The sequence below is a fragment of the Sminthopsis crassicaudata genome, chromosome 1 (genome assembly GCF_048593235.1).
Source record: "Sminthopsis crassicaudata isolate SCR6 chromosome 1, ASM4859323v1, whole genome shotgun sequence".
Lineage (NCBI taxonomy): Eukaryota > Metazoa > Chordata > Mammalia > Dasyuromorphia > Dasyuridae > Sminthopsis > Sminthopsis crassicaudata.
In genome coordinates, this window is record NC_133617.1 from 465,305,514 (window position 1) to 465,319,216 (window position 13,703).

A 13,703-nucleotide genomic window follows, 5' to 3' on the forward strand; every position below is an offset into this window, starting at 1 on the left:
TATATGATACTTATATATAAATGTACACCTGTCTGTCTCATATGTATCTAATGTGTATATATGATATCTACATGTATATGTATACACATGTACATAACTTAAATGAACCATAGGTTATATTTCCTAATTTTTTAAGGATGAGTTTTTAAGCCAGAGTTGGTTCTTTCTCATTCCCTAATTTGTGAAAGTTTACTGGCTCCATCCATTAGTCAGAATTCATGCCTTAGAAAGGTCTTAGCAATTTATCCCTGCTTTTCACTCCAGGCAAGAGCACCTACAGTTTTATTTATGTTGGGGCTTTTTAGCAATATAAAAATTTTTAACAATAAATTTGTTTTACTGCATTGAAAAAGTTGCTTTTATATAAAAAAATGAACTAATTGAAATAGTTTTGTCTTTTTAGCATAATTGTAAATTTAACATATATAATACATATAGTGAACAGATCCTTTTTGCCCAAAATCCATTTATAAAGCTAAAACAAACTACTTTAATAATAAGTTTGTTTACCTGCAACAAAATACTTTTTCTTTTCTTCATAGATTTGATGTATTTACAGAGACCCCAACTCAAAAGAAGGCGACTAATGTGTGAAAAAGTCCCTGGAAGAATCGATGGCCAAACACGCCTTAAGTTCTTTTGAAGAAGCATGGGGCCCAGTTTCCACATTGGGAAGAGCTTTGGAATATATCACTGTGAAGCACTATTCAAATGTCAGCATGTATTTAAGAAAAGGTTTTTCTCTATATTCTCAATGTTTTAATTAAATTAAATTTCAAAGAAATATACACAACCATCTCCTATAATTTATATTTTGGTAAATAATTATATTTATATTTATCAGTTACATTAGCAACTCTCACAAGCTTCAAGGTAAGTTTCCAGAATTCAAGTAATTTTAGAGAATAAATTTATTCATTACCCAAACCTTCATGCCTCTGACATGGAGTAAAGAAAGTGAATCACTATTTCAGAAGCCCAATGTAAAAAGTAAGTAAAAAAGAAAGACCAGAGCCATCCCTCTAGAGACAAGGAAGTGACTAAAACTAAACTGGAAAGTTTTAAATTTTTTATTTAATTTTAACATTTTTAATCTGCAACTTTATAATGGCTTCTACTAAAAGCAGAAAAATCCTGTAATTCCCTAATAATAGTTTTTGAAATAATCGTTTCTAATAGGTGCTGTTTCCCTGGCATTTTCTTTCCAAGTTTCAGGCAAAATGTAGTACAATGTTGCCCCAGTTCTTTGTGTCCTTGCTTTATCTCAAATGAGATAATGTATGCCAAGTTCTGTGCAAAACTTAAAGCAATTTGTAAATGTTAGCTATCCCAAAGATCTCAGAAAGTTGGTCACAAATTTTAGGATTTTGGACAATGCTGGAGAAAGGTAAGGACTTATGAAATGGTAATGAAACTAGTAAAGTCTGAAGAACTGGAATTATTAGGATTTATACTTTTCCCCAGTTTTAAAAGATTGTTCCTTAGTAAATCTACTGTTTTATGTGTCTCTAGCATAAGATGTGGTATTAGAATTAGAATTCCTCATAACAGTTTAGAATAGCTTAAAAAATATTTTTTTTATCCAAGCAATTGAAGATGTCTCATAGTTTCTAGGTTACCAAAATACTACACATTGATAGGGTCTCATAACTACACAAAATAATGTGTGGGGTTTGCTAAAGAATTTCCACTTTTGCAAAGCATCAATTTGCCCTGTGGCCTGAAATTTTGGATGATTCAGTTATGAGGACCAAAATATCAAATACAAATAACTAAATTAAATTAAACAACAGATGTTGCTAACAATTATTCTTTTCATAAAATGAGCCTTGTTGACACGCTATGCCAATGATAACTGAGAAGGATAACAGAACACTCCTGGAAAATAATAATTTAATTATTTCTTGAACCAAGATAATGCCATTCCTCCTTACCAAGATTTCTAATACTGAATATTTTTCTTGACAATATTAATAAAACAAAGTTCAACTATATTAAAAAAAATGTGAGGAAAGTCAAGAAGGCTTGTGTTTTGCCTTGAAAAATCACAATCAGTCTTCTTTTTCTCATTTACCTAGGGGAAGAAAAAGGGAGGTCTGAGTAAGGTCCTAAAGCTGGTGACTATTTCTCAACCATTTTTGGTTGTCTCTAATTTAACCACTTTTCCTCCCTTGGTTTTGCAGACTTAGCAGTAGAACTGTCTCTTAAATCTCTAAGCCTAGGAAACTGCTTTCTCTCCATTAAAGTCTAAGTCTATGAATATATAGTTATAAATAACTAAAGACGCTTTGGTTTTCAGGACAAATTCACTATAATCCATTGGCTCTATTTGTGCTCCTTCTTTTCATCAATGTGAAATCATAACACATAACACAAACACACACGGATATGGTATGGAAAAATAGTAGAAGGGCTTAACAGAATGTAAATAGGAAACCTTGAAGACTCATACTGGCAAGGTTCCAGGATTCCCCATTTCCTCAAGCCAATCAATAATGATAGAAAGGAGACTTGTATAGTTTCTTCTCATTTTACAGTCAGCCCTTCAGAAAACAAGGAGCTGGATTGACTGTGTATCCAAGGCAAATAACGTTCTTTCAACTTTGCTAGAACAGAGTTCCTCATACATAGGTCATAAGAATTAGAAAACCTTCTAAAGAAAACTAACATAATGTTTAAAAGGCAACCAAACCCATGTATTAATTCTAAAATACCTCATTACGATTTTAAAATGAATGGGCTCCTTTTGCCTCACAACATGGTTACTATCCCTGCTAATTGATGACTGTTGTCATTACAAATCTGGTCCCACTGTTCACCATCATGAGATCTGAGACTCTCATCTTTTGCACAGAACTTTGATGAGGCTATAATATAGAGTTTTTTCTCCATGCACTGCTAATAAGACGATTAGTTGGACATTGTTGTTCTTATCCTTACTGTTACTAACTTTTATTACTAAATCACCTTATGGCTTATAAAAGAACTTTCTCTTCACAATAATCTTTTAAGGTAGGCTGGGAAAATATTATCTTTATTTTACAGAAAAGGAAACAGACACCTTTCAAGTTAAATATTATGCAAATATTAGTTCCACAAATCTGATAGATAAGCTGTTAATTAAATTGTTCCCTCCCTTTACATAATCTAGGTAAATTTTTCATTATCCTGTTCCCCCTCAAAAATATGTTTTTTATAAAAACAGATCTTCAGTTTTATTATTGAGACACTTTTCTTCCTAATGCTCAAGAGAATAGTGAAAGTTTACTCATCCTCAGCACAGAACACCAGCAGGTGATATTTTATACCATTTTTATCTGGTGAGAAAACTGAATTTTGGAAAGGTTAATTGACTTTACTCACGAGCTCTCTGCAAGTCAGTTAACAGTGCTAATATAGAATATTACTCTTCTACCCAGGCACTGCTTCTTGCTTTCTGTAACGATCAGAGAATGAAGTGATCTAAGTTATTGTTTCATGATTATTTTGTCTTTTAACTATATTTCAAAATTCCAAGCTTCAGTTTCATTGGTATGAGCACTCCTCTACTGATCCTGAATGAGACCATAGTAAGCCTTCAGAGCAAGACTTCAGTAGGTAATAGAAAACTTTTTAAAATGCATTTCATACTTCCCTGTGCTTATTGGATGTTCAGGTTATCGTATTCCTCATTCCTCTACTTTCTTGGGATATAACTACTGAGCTGGTCCAAAGTGAGTTCAATCCAAGCCCTTAAGAACTAGCACCTGGCTTTAACTCCCTTCTTTCCCCATTGCACAAGGCTGCCCTCTATGTCATAGGGCTCAGAAAGGTAGTCTTCAAACAACTAATATCCATAGCTAATATTTTGTTCTTTTAATCTTATTCAGTTGGCTTTTGGAAGACTCCTGCTACCACTTCCTTGCTCTTCAATTGGGGATAATGCTTTTTATTGATTTTAAACTCAGAAATTTCCCTCATCACAATCTCTTATCCTATCACTCTCCCTGTTTCACTTTTATCATACCTACTCTTAGTTTTCCTTATGACCTCCAGTCTCTTCTTGGAGAAACAAGTTCATTACTCCTGATCTCAATTTATTTTCTTTAATCTTGACTCTACAAATGACCAGTTCAAAAACATGCTATCTTCTGTCTTTGACTTGTTTATCCCTATCTCATTACCATTACCACCTTCCAATTTCCCATCCTGGATCATTTATCTCTATCTTTCTCCACTCATAAAAGCTATTCAATACCTCTAGAACAATTAATTACACTACAGCTTGATCCACTACAAATTCATATTATTTTATGCCAACTAGATCCCCACTATTGAACAGTAAAAAAAAAAATATTGAACTGATTTTGTCTCTGTTACTAAGGACATTTATTTAGTGTGTTGTAACTTTTCAAAGAGATCCAGTCCAACTTATTTCTACTCAATTTTGAGCCCAATATGTAATGATCTTGATTTTGCCCAGCCACTTGCAAATCATCTGGATAATATACATCCTTTATTCAATATTTCAGACAATATCAACATCAAGTAAGGAATAAAACAGGAACATATGTTCACCAATTTTAGGAAGTGTATATACATCATGTGTACTTTTATATATTATATACGTGTATGTGTGTGTGTGTGTGTGTGTATACTCTGTGAAAAACCCAAAGAAAAAGAACATCTTTATTCGTGAAAAGGATCTACATTTATTTCTCTTTTGTGTAAACATTGTGATGCCTGCATTGAGTCTTGGAACCTTACAATCTGCTTACTGAGATCTTTCTAACCATCTAAGACAATAGAAAAAGGGAATGGAGAATGCTTAATTTTCATATTGAAGATAATTAAAATTTTTCTGATTGTCAGTCACTAATCTATGCATATAGGTCTCAGGGCCTTCCGAGAAGATTAGAGTACATGGAGCTACTTGCTTCTATCTTAAATACCAATGTATTACTGTGTTCTCCTAGCAGTGGATCTCTCTCCCATCTTCCTCAGAGCCATCTTCTGTTCCAACATTTCTGAAGGCTATCAGGTCTTTATTTAGTTCTAATCTCATTTTTGCTAACTGATGACTTGTAAATTAGTCTTTGCTTCTACTTTCTGCCATTTTCTTCCCTCTTGTGTATATATGGGGGACTTTTACACAATTCTACATAGCCTGAAAAAGAGGCTTCATCTTCTCTCCATCTTTTGTCCTATGGTAAAACATGAGCTTATAAAAGTTTTTAAATGACAATGACCATGGAATCATGGCATTTTTCAGTGATAAGAAAAGATGGTCAAAAACATTAGGGAAAAAAAATTTATTTTTAAGCTTCTAAGAGGCTATTACCAAAAAAAAAAAAAAAAAACTCACAAAGTAAACAAAATTTAAAAAAACAAAGAATAAAAGTATTCTTTTAAAAGTATTTTGTATAAAACCAAAGGCACACCACCAGAAGTACGATAGCAACAGATGTTCAAGAATTGAAATATTTTTTCTTGTTTTGATAGTTTTTGATGACTCTCCATTTACATTCATTTTCTAATGTTCTCTTAGTCATGCTTTAAATATTTTCCCCCAAAAGCCAAAATTTTAAAATGTAGTACCTTTTTAAGCACAAATAGAACCATGAAATAAGTTTTAAAACACACAAGCATAAATCATATCTAAATGAAGCAATTTAATATGACAATATTGGTCTTTTAAAACAAACTAGTTAAGAAATAGCTCCCATGTTTAGTGTTAAAAATAAAATATTTTATCTTCTGCTTTAGAAAAATCAAGACACTGCTTGATTAGTAAAACCAGAAGTCTGCACTTGGGTGTGTTACCTTAGAAAATACAAATTCTAACGGGGGAGAAAAACACTTGATAGAACATAAAAACCTTTAAGCACAAGTTACATGAATAATTTTTTTTGGTATAAGAAAATGTTTTTCTTTGCTATAATGTAGCCATTTAAGTAAAAATAAGCTGTTAAAAATATAGAAAGTCATAACTAAGTTATGGGTAGTTTTGTTGGAAGTGGAAATGGTATATAGGTCTCCCCACCCACCCACCCACCCAAGGCAATTGGGGTTAAGTGACTTGCCCAGGGTCACACACCTAGAAAGTGTCAAGTGTATGAAACTAGACTCGGTCCTCCTGACTTCAGGGCTGGTGCTCTATCTACTGCACCACCTAGCTGCCCCATATATGTCTTTTAAAGTATAAAATATTTTACAAGAATTATCCCCCAAAAAAGGAGATTAATTACATGTGAGTCTACTCCTTTATGTATCTAAAAATTTTCATTTATTCCTGAAGGAGTTTGACTGTAGGGGTTGGTAATGGAAAGGATTCTCAAATATCTAAAAACTGTTTGGCCACACAAAAAAAAATATTTTCTTAAAACTCAGAAGCAGCTGTTAAATCACTGCATGCTTGAAGGTAACTCCTCAGTGAACTTCTTCCCTGTAAAGAAAAAGAAAATAGTTAGGAAAGTGTTCTAAATTTGTTAAAATAAATAAATAAATAAATTCTCCCAAGTCAGAAAACTACAGCATAAAAAGAAAATGCCCAAAACTATGTTATAAATATGATAAATTTCCATCAAAAAAGTACAGTTACTACATAAGTTGGTGATGTAATTTTCGGGGGGCTCTTAATTTAAGCAACTTTCTTTCACATATACAGGAGGAGAACTTCCTAATATAGGATGATAAATTTAGAACCAAAAAGGATCTTCAAGATACAACCTTCTCATTTTACATATTAGGAAATGGAGGCTTACAGAGGTGAAATTCTTGCCTAACAGGGCCCATCCAGGGAGAAGTAAGCAGTAGCATAAATTCAAATGTATCCATTATACCCTATGAGAGAGCTGCCAAATGCTAACGTTTGAATGTGTTGGCTTTTGAGAACTTGGCTAACCAATGTAAATGCTCACTTTTGAGTTATTTTTTTAAAGAATAACACAAAATTAAAGCTATCAAATACTAAAGAGTATCATCTCTAAAGAAAGTAAAATGAAAGCATGACATTCCTGTAAATTGTAATACATGGCATTCCATTTACCATGAAAAGGGTATTTATAGTTTTAAAAACAAATTTTTATTCCTATTCTTATTTCCCCTTCAAACAACTAAATTTCCTCTCCAGTTGAAAGTTAGATATCTGTACAAAGAATAAAGCCTAATCAGTCAAGACTATATAGCTCTAAGGATCTTTAATTCACTATAGTACCAAATGGAGAATTTGGGACCTAAGCAATTACTAGCACCAATCAGCATATCACAATTACAAGATGGTAGTAAAGATAGAGAAAATGGGATTGACAACAGGGAACGATTAACCAATTAAAATAAGAATAAGGAAAAAAACCCAGTACTCAGAAGTTTCCTTCTCTGAGAAATCTGAATACTGAATCATGCTTATTTTATAGTTCACAAAATGCTTTATACCAAGTTAATAGATAACAGAAGCTTTATCATCCCCATTTTACAGATAAGAAAAATGACTTAGATTAAAAATTAGAAAATATACTTATAAAATAAATTATATTTATAAATATAAAATTTATAAAATAAAATTTTTAAATTAAAAAAAATATTATAAAAATCACTTAGATTAGAGGACTTCTAACAATGAAATCCAAGTCTCCTGGATATTCTTTCCTCTTTACCAGTGCTGTCAAACTCGAAAATGAGGGCCATTGAACATAAGTGGCTGAGGCCAGATTTGAACTCAGGAAGATGAGTCTCCCTGATTCCAGGCCCAGCACTCTGTAGACTATGGCACCACTTTGACGAATTCTATTGCTCTCTTTACTTCTGTGATTTCACTTCCTGGGCTCTCATTTCCTCATCTGTAAAATGAAAGGATTATACTGAATGGTCACTAAGGTCTTTTTTTCCAGTTCTAAATCTGTGATTTAAGAATTTGGCTGCTTTGACTTTATATCCTCAAAATCAGCAAACACGTACCAAAACTCAAACCTATGTGGAGAGCCTGAAAAATGTCAAGGGCATTTGGAAATAAAAAATGAGTCCCAGAAAAGCACTAGCTGGAATTACCTGTTATTACAGTAAAACACAGGACCGAGGCTCACGGAAAGGGTTGCTCCCTGCTGGAACTCCCACCAGAAGAGCATCTTTGCAGGCATTTTGCATGCAATACTGCTGGAGTTCTGCAGCAGCCTGAGAGACCTGAATGAAGCAAGAAGATAAAAGATATATTTTAAAGCCATCTCCCTTCTACCTTTTCCACATAACAAGGCAAAGGACACACCTGGCTTTCCCTTCAAGAACTTTCTCCTATTCCATTATAATAAGCATTTTGATTCTTGATTACTATTATTTTAATATAACTGGTTTCCTTTATAATCCTATGTATTTTATGCACATCCACACAAAAATTATATTAAGGGATCCACAAGTATCACCAGACTGCCATAGTACATGACACATGAAAAAAGTTAAGAATTTATGCATTATAGGGAAGGACCTATAGAAAACCCTAGTAAACTCCTAAAAGTGGGAAAGTTGGAAGGGATGGGAAAAGAGAAAGGGAGAAGGTGCAATCCCTCAAATTATTATATTCTGATGATTCTCTCATTCAGAATCAAATTTCCAGAAAAATGACTTCTACATGGACATTTCCTCCCTTCTAATTCCTCAGATTAGGCAGCATGGTACAGTGGGAAGATTGTTGGATTTGGATTCAAATCATGGTTCTATCACTTTCCTCAATGGCTGACCTTAGGATAAGTCTAAACAACTTTAGAAACAACACAAAGTTGTTTCTGTATCTATAAAATGAAGGGGGGCTGGACTACATGACCTCTTAAATTTCTTCCAACTTCAAAACTAGGATTCTGTAATCAATACTGTAATCAATACCTTTCCATTTTGGCTTCCCACCTTATCACTCAACTGAAACTTTATTATTATAATAATTATCTTAATAATTTTATTATTAATCTCAATTGTCAAATTTACTCCAAATATACTTGAATTCATTGACTTGACATTCCTGCCACATATAATTTACATTAGTGTATCTATATATATTACATGTAGATAGTATATTTACATATATAATTTATGTAAAATCATAATTACTTGATATAATTTCTTCTTTTTTTTTTTTTTTCCTGAGGCAATTAAGGTTAAGTAAACTTGCCCAGGGTCACAAAGCTAGGAAGTGTTTAGTGTCTGAGACCTTATTTGAACTCAGGCCCTCTTGGACTTGAGGGCTGGTACTCTTAACCACTTCACCAATTAGCTGTCCCCCTGGTATAATTTCTATAGTAAGCACTACATAAATGCTATTATTATTATTAAGTTTCTGGGGAGCTAGGTGGCACTCTGCATAGAGTGACAGGCCTGTAGTCAGGAAGACTCATCTTGAATTCAAATCCAGCCTCCTTCCTAGGTGTGTGATCTTGGTCAAGTCATTTAATTCCATTTGCTTTAATTCCTCATCTGTAAAATGGAGCTGGAAGAGGAAAAGGCCAACCACTCCAATCTCTGCTAAGGAAACCCCAAATAAGATCACGAAGAGTCAGATATGACTGGAAAAAAAATGAACAAATAAACAGTTTTCATGTCAAACCGAATATGATATGGTCTTATGAAAAAAAAAAAAAAAAAAGTCAGAGCAGGGAGTGTGACAAGTGATTAGCAGGCAAAACTTAGTGCAAAGCTTCCTCCTAGCCAATTAAGAAACCTAATGCTGTTCAGTAACTGCTGCAATTACCCTATTCCTATGTTCCCACAGCACTTCATTTGGCCTTGCCCTGCTTGTTAAACTACTCCCCAGTGCAAAATGCCAGTGATTGTTCTTCCAGTGTTCTGAGGAGTAGGCTATTCTTGCTGATAAAAGATGGCATGCCTTGGGACAGGGTTGATGTCTTGGTAGGATGAAATAAACCAATGACCCTGAGGAAACAGGATCTAAGCAGCTCTAAAATTCCAACTGAGTCTATGAAAGGCCTGAGTGGCATGCAATTTTAGTGCTAGGAAAAACTTTTAAAGTCTTACGAAACTTAAGAACAACTTATCTCATCCAGGCTCCTTTCACGGTCTAGTGAAGACTATGTATGAACCCTTTCTCAAAATGTTTTTAAAAAGCATTAAAAATCCATGGGATTACAAAAGAAATCAATCATATTGAAATAATTATCAAAAAAAATTTAATTCACAGATTTCAGGTTAAAGAATCCAGATTCTACTGCAATTTTTTTATTGTACAAATGATTAGGACAGTGTGACTTGGAGCATATTAATTACAGCAGCTATCACCTGTATGTTTTTGTTCAGTCACATTTAACTCTTTATGACTCCATTTGGTGTTTTCTTGGCAAAAAATACTGGAGTGATTTGCCAATTCCTTCTCTGGCTCATTTTACAGATGAGGCAACCGAGGAAAACAGGGTGAAGTGATTTGTCCAGATTCATACAGCTAGTAAAGTGTCTGAGGGCAAGTTTGAACTCAGGAAGATGACTTTTCATGACTCCAGGCCTAGTACTCTGCATATGGCGCCACCTAACGGCCCTGGGTGTGTCTATATTCCTACACTATTCCCAACAGTCCATACATATTAATATACAAATTTACAAAATACAGTCCTTACAACAACCCTATGGGATCTAAGGCTAGTAATCTCATTTTACAGATGAGGAAATTGGGAAAGTTTAAGCAGGGGGGTGGCATGAGAATTATTAGCTTAAAAACTGGTTCTGATCAAATCTGCTCTGGCAGTGAATGGGTGAAAGGTTCTCATATGCTGTGGAACAAGCTGAAAACTTATTTGGCTTTGAGGCTTCTTCAGGAGAAACAAGTTCACAAAATCACATTTGCCTGAGAAAAAAAAATCTGACTCAAAACAAGGCCAAGATAAATCATCAGCAAATGTCTTCAGGTACTTTCAATGTTTCAAACAGAAAGCTAGGACCCCAGTGAAAATGACCAAATAAGTAATCCTTGAATAGTTTAGAGAAGGCTAAGAACTCGGATGATTAATCCTGGAAGAGGAAAACTACCAAGTGATTTGTACTCAGATAGACATTAAGAAACTCATAGCTAAGCATTAGAAAGCCTGGCTCCTTTTCTCCCATCTATTGCACTGGAGGCTACAAGGTGGAAAGAGTGGTACCTGGTGTTAGGAAAGCCTAAATTCAAATCCAGGCCCAGATACTTGCTAGCTGTGTGACCCTGGGCAAGTCACTTTAAAAAAAACAAACCCTCTGCCTCAGTTTCCTCATCTGTAAAATGAGAATAATAAGAGCACCCACCCCTCCCAAGGCTGTTGTGAGGATCAAATGAGGTAATATTTGTAAAATGTTTGGCTTATGGTGTTTATTAAATGCCCGTTCTCTTCCATTCCTATCTGTAGGAACTCTGAACTGCCCACCATCCAGCAAAGCCCCGCTGGACCTGGAGTCTCACCACTCATCTTGATTTTCCTATGGTTGCCTAGTTCAAAAGACATAATATAACTTCTCTACATACTTTAAAATCTTAGGCTGAATCCAAAATCCCATCAGCAAAGCCCTTCCCCCCTCCAACCAAGACAAAAGTTGATGCTGTTCATTGTGTTCCCCAACACAAAGGCTCAGCTGCGCTTTTTCTGCCCCTGAACATGCCAACAGGCCCCGGCGAACTGAACACAGAAGGCAGCTTGTGGCCCCCAGGGAAGCCTTCACCAGGGTCAGAACTTCTCTGCCACCCTGCCTCTCCAAGAAGGGCGCCCTTCCTGGGAACAGGGCCACTTTTGTGCTGCTGCCCAGACTGTCTGGGCCCGCTAACAGTCAGCAAGCGGGGGAGGGGTGAGAGGCTAGCTAGGAAGGGAGAAGGAAGTTAGAAAGGAGGAAGGGTGGGTGAGGGGTGAGAACAGAGAGCAGAGTGGAGGGAGGCAGAAAAACATTGGGGAGCAGAAAAAAGAAGGGGGAGCGGGGAAGGAAAACAGTGAGGAGAAGAGGGAAGAGAGAGCAAGTCCACCAATCAACACACACACAAACACCCGCCAGAGAGTGGCCGAGGCTGCACTTCGGCAATGGAGGATCCCTCTCTCCCTCCGACAGTCAGACAAAAGCCGGGTCACGCAGGGACACCGCTTCCTGGCTGCAGTTCCGCGAAGGGACTCCGCTGGCCTTTGTTTCTAAAGGAGGCGGAAGGGATCTCCGAGTCAGACGAGCAGCCCCGCCTCGGCCACGGCCAGGCGGCTGGCCCCGGGCGTACCCCGGCCTCTAACCCGGCTCCAGGCACCGAGGCGGCCCCGAATCCAGGCTTAGTGATCGACTGTGGGCATCCTGCTCCCTTTCACCCAGGCTTAAGCGCTCTCTTAGCCTCCCTTCTCCCGCCCCGTCTTAAAACGTCCAGGAGACCTCATTCAGTTCCACAAGCACACGCCAAGCCCTAGGAGCAGCGCGCACAGACGAGGCGGTGGAAGTTTTGCTACGCCTTCGCTGAACATTGATTATTTCAGCCGGTAACGTATGCAAGGCACAAAGGGAAACTGAGGCTGAGAGGGTTCGGATGACCTCCGGGGGGAAGGGGTCAACTGCGTAAGGCACTGGAGAAATAACGATTCGAGAAATAAGAGAGTTTAGGGAAGACTTCTCTTCCTTCTACAGCAGGGTACTTAGTGGCCACACCCATTCAGCTGAGGGAAAAAGAAGAAAAAGACCTCAGAGGCCTTTTCTCCGCTCTTCCTAGTTACAGACAAAACCCGCTCCCCTCAAAAAAAATGCAAACTGCTCTCCCTCCCTCCCCCCGGGGTTCAGAGCAAACGGGCGTTCGGAGGGCAGCCAGGCGGCCGTCCCTCTCAGACCTTTACCTTGATCCTCTCCACGCCCGCCTCCAATTTCAGCTGCTCTACCAGGCGTTGCATGGTGCTCAGGTTAGAGCTGGAAGACATGCTCAGTGGCGCGATCCTCTCAGGGACTGTCCCACGGGCGGCGGCTCGATCCTCCCCGGAGGTCTCGAGATGGATAGCTTATCAGTTCTGCCCGGGGGCGGCAAGTGAGGCGGCTGTTCTCTGCAGCTGGGGGGCGGCAAGCAGGGGGGCGGGTCCTCGCGGAGTGTCAGAGGCGCCGCTCCCGGCGGCGAGAGGAGGCTCCCCACCCTCACAACCCACCAGCGCGCGTCAAAAAGGGAGGCAGGAACTGAGCTCAGTCTGGGGGAGAGAGGGAGAGCGGGGGAGGGAAATGTGGCAACGCTCTGCGGGCCTCTCAGCAAACACCCAAGAAAAGCTGACCGAGAGCAGTTCCGCCTGAGCTCCCGTTCCCCAGAGCCCCCTCTATGGGTCAAGTGAAGGAAAGGGCTCTTCCCTCGGGCTTCCTTTCTTTCCAGATGCGGCAGGCTGGCTGCAGCCCTACGTACTTCCAGAATTCTACACAACTACTTTAAAAACTGCTCTCAAAAGCCACGTGGCCTGTTCTGACCTTGCTTACTTGATACTCTAATAATGGAACACTCTGGAACAACTGAAGGCCACACACGTCAGGACCTAGTCCTCGTTGAACAAATGACCCCATGGTTCCTCGACGGCTACTGGTTGGCTTAGTAGGTGGACAGTCTGGACGCCAGTATGTGGCCTGACACTCAAACTCTCCAGTTTCCTCGTTTTCATTTGGGATTAAGAGCATCCACTTTCAGAGTTGTTTTGAAATGACCTAGTACGGGTAAAGAACTTGGCGAACTTAGAAGTGCTATGTAACAGTAAGCTATTATTATGGCGTGAGGCGCT

The 13,703-nt window shown here is 37.9% G+C and overlaps 2 protein-coding genes across 2 annotated transcripts in view; one reads left to right on the top strand and one right to left on the bottom strand.

Moving 5' to 3' along the window:
• The window catches only part of SHOC1 (shortage in chiasmata 1), a 124,852-nt gene extending 124,139 nt beyond the window's left edge, over positions 1 to 713 (top strand). The window contains exon 26 of the mRNA XM_074280881.1: positions 543 to 713. Coding sequence (XP_074136982.1) covers positions 543 to 643 — 101 coding nt within the window. The 3' untranslated portion in view covers positions 644 to 713. The remainder of the gene's footprint in view (positions 1 to 542) is intronic.
• A 4,918-nt stretch (positions 714 to 5,631) lies between these two features.
• Positions 5,632 to 13,164, bottom strand: GNG10 (G protein subunit gamma 10). Its single transcript, XM_074280883.1, has 3 exons — positions 12,792 to 13,164; positions 8,026 to 8,157; positions 5,632 to 6,424 (listed from the first exon to the last, which is right to left on the bottom strand). The coding sequence occupies exons 1-2, from the start codon at positions 12,870 to 12,872 to the stop codon at positions 8,032 to 8,034; spliced, it is 207 nt and encodes a 68-aa protein (XP_074136984.1). The 5' UTR covers positions 12,873 to 13,164; the 3' UTR covers positions 5,632 to 6,424; positions 8,026 to 8,031.
• Positions 13,165 to 13,703: the final 539 nt, after the last annotated feature.

Coding starts and splice junctions, on each gene's coding strand:
- GNG10 (XM_074280883.1), bottom strand. CDS start 12,872: ATGTCTTCCAGCTCTAACCTGAGCACCATGCAACGCCTGGTAGAGCAG. Junction 8,158..12,791: donor CGGGCGTGGAGAGGATCAAG/GTAAAGGTCTGA, acceptor TGCTTCATTCAG/GTCTCTCAGGCTGCTGCAGA.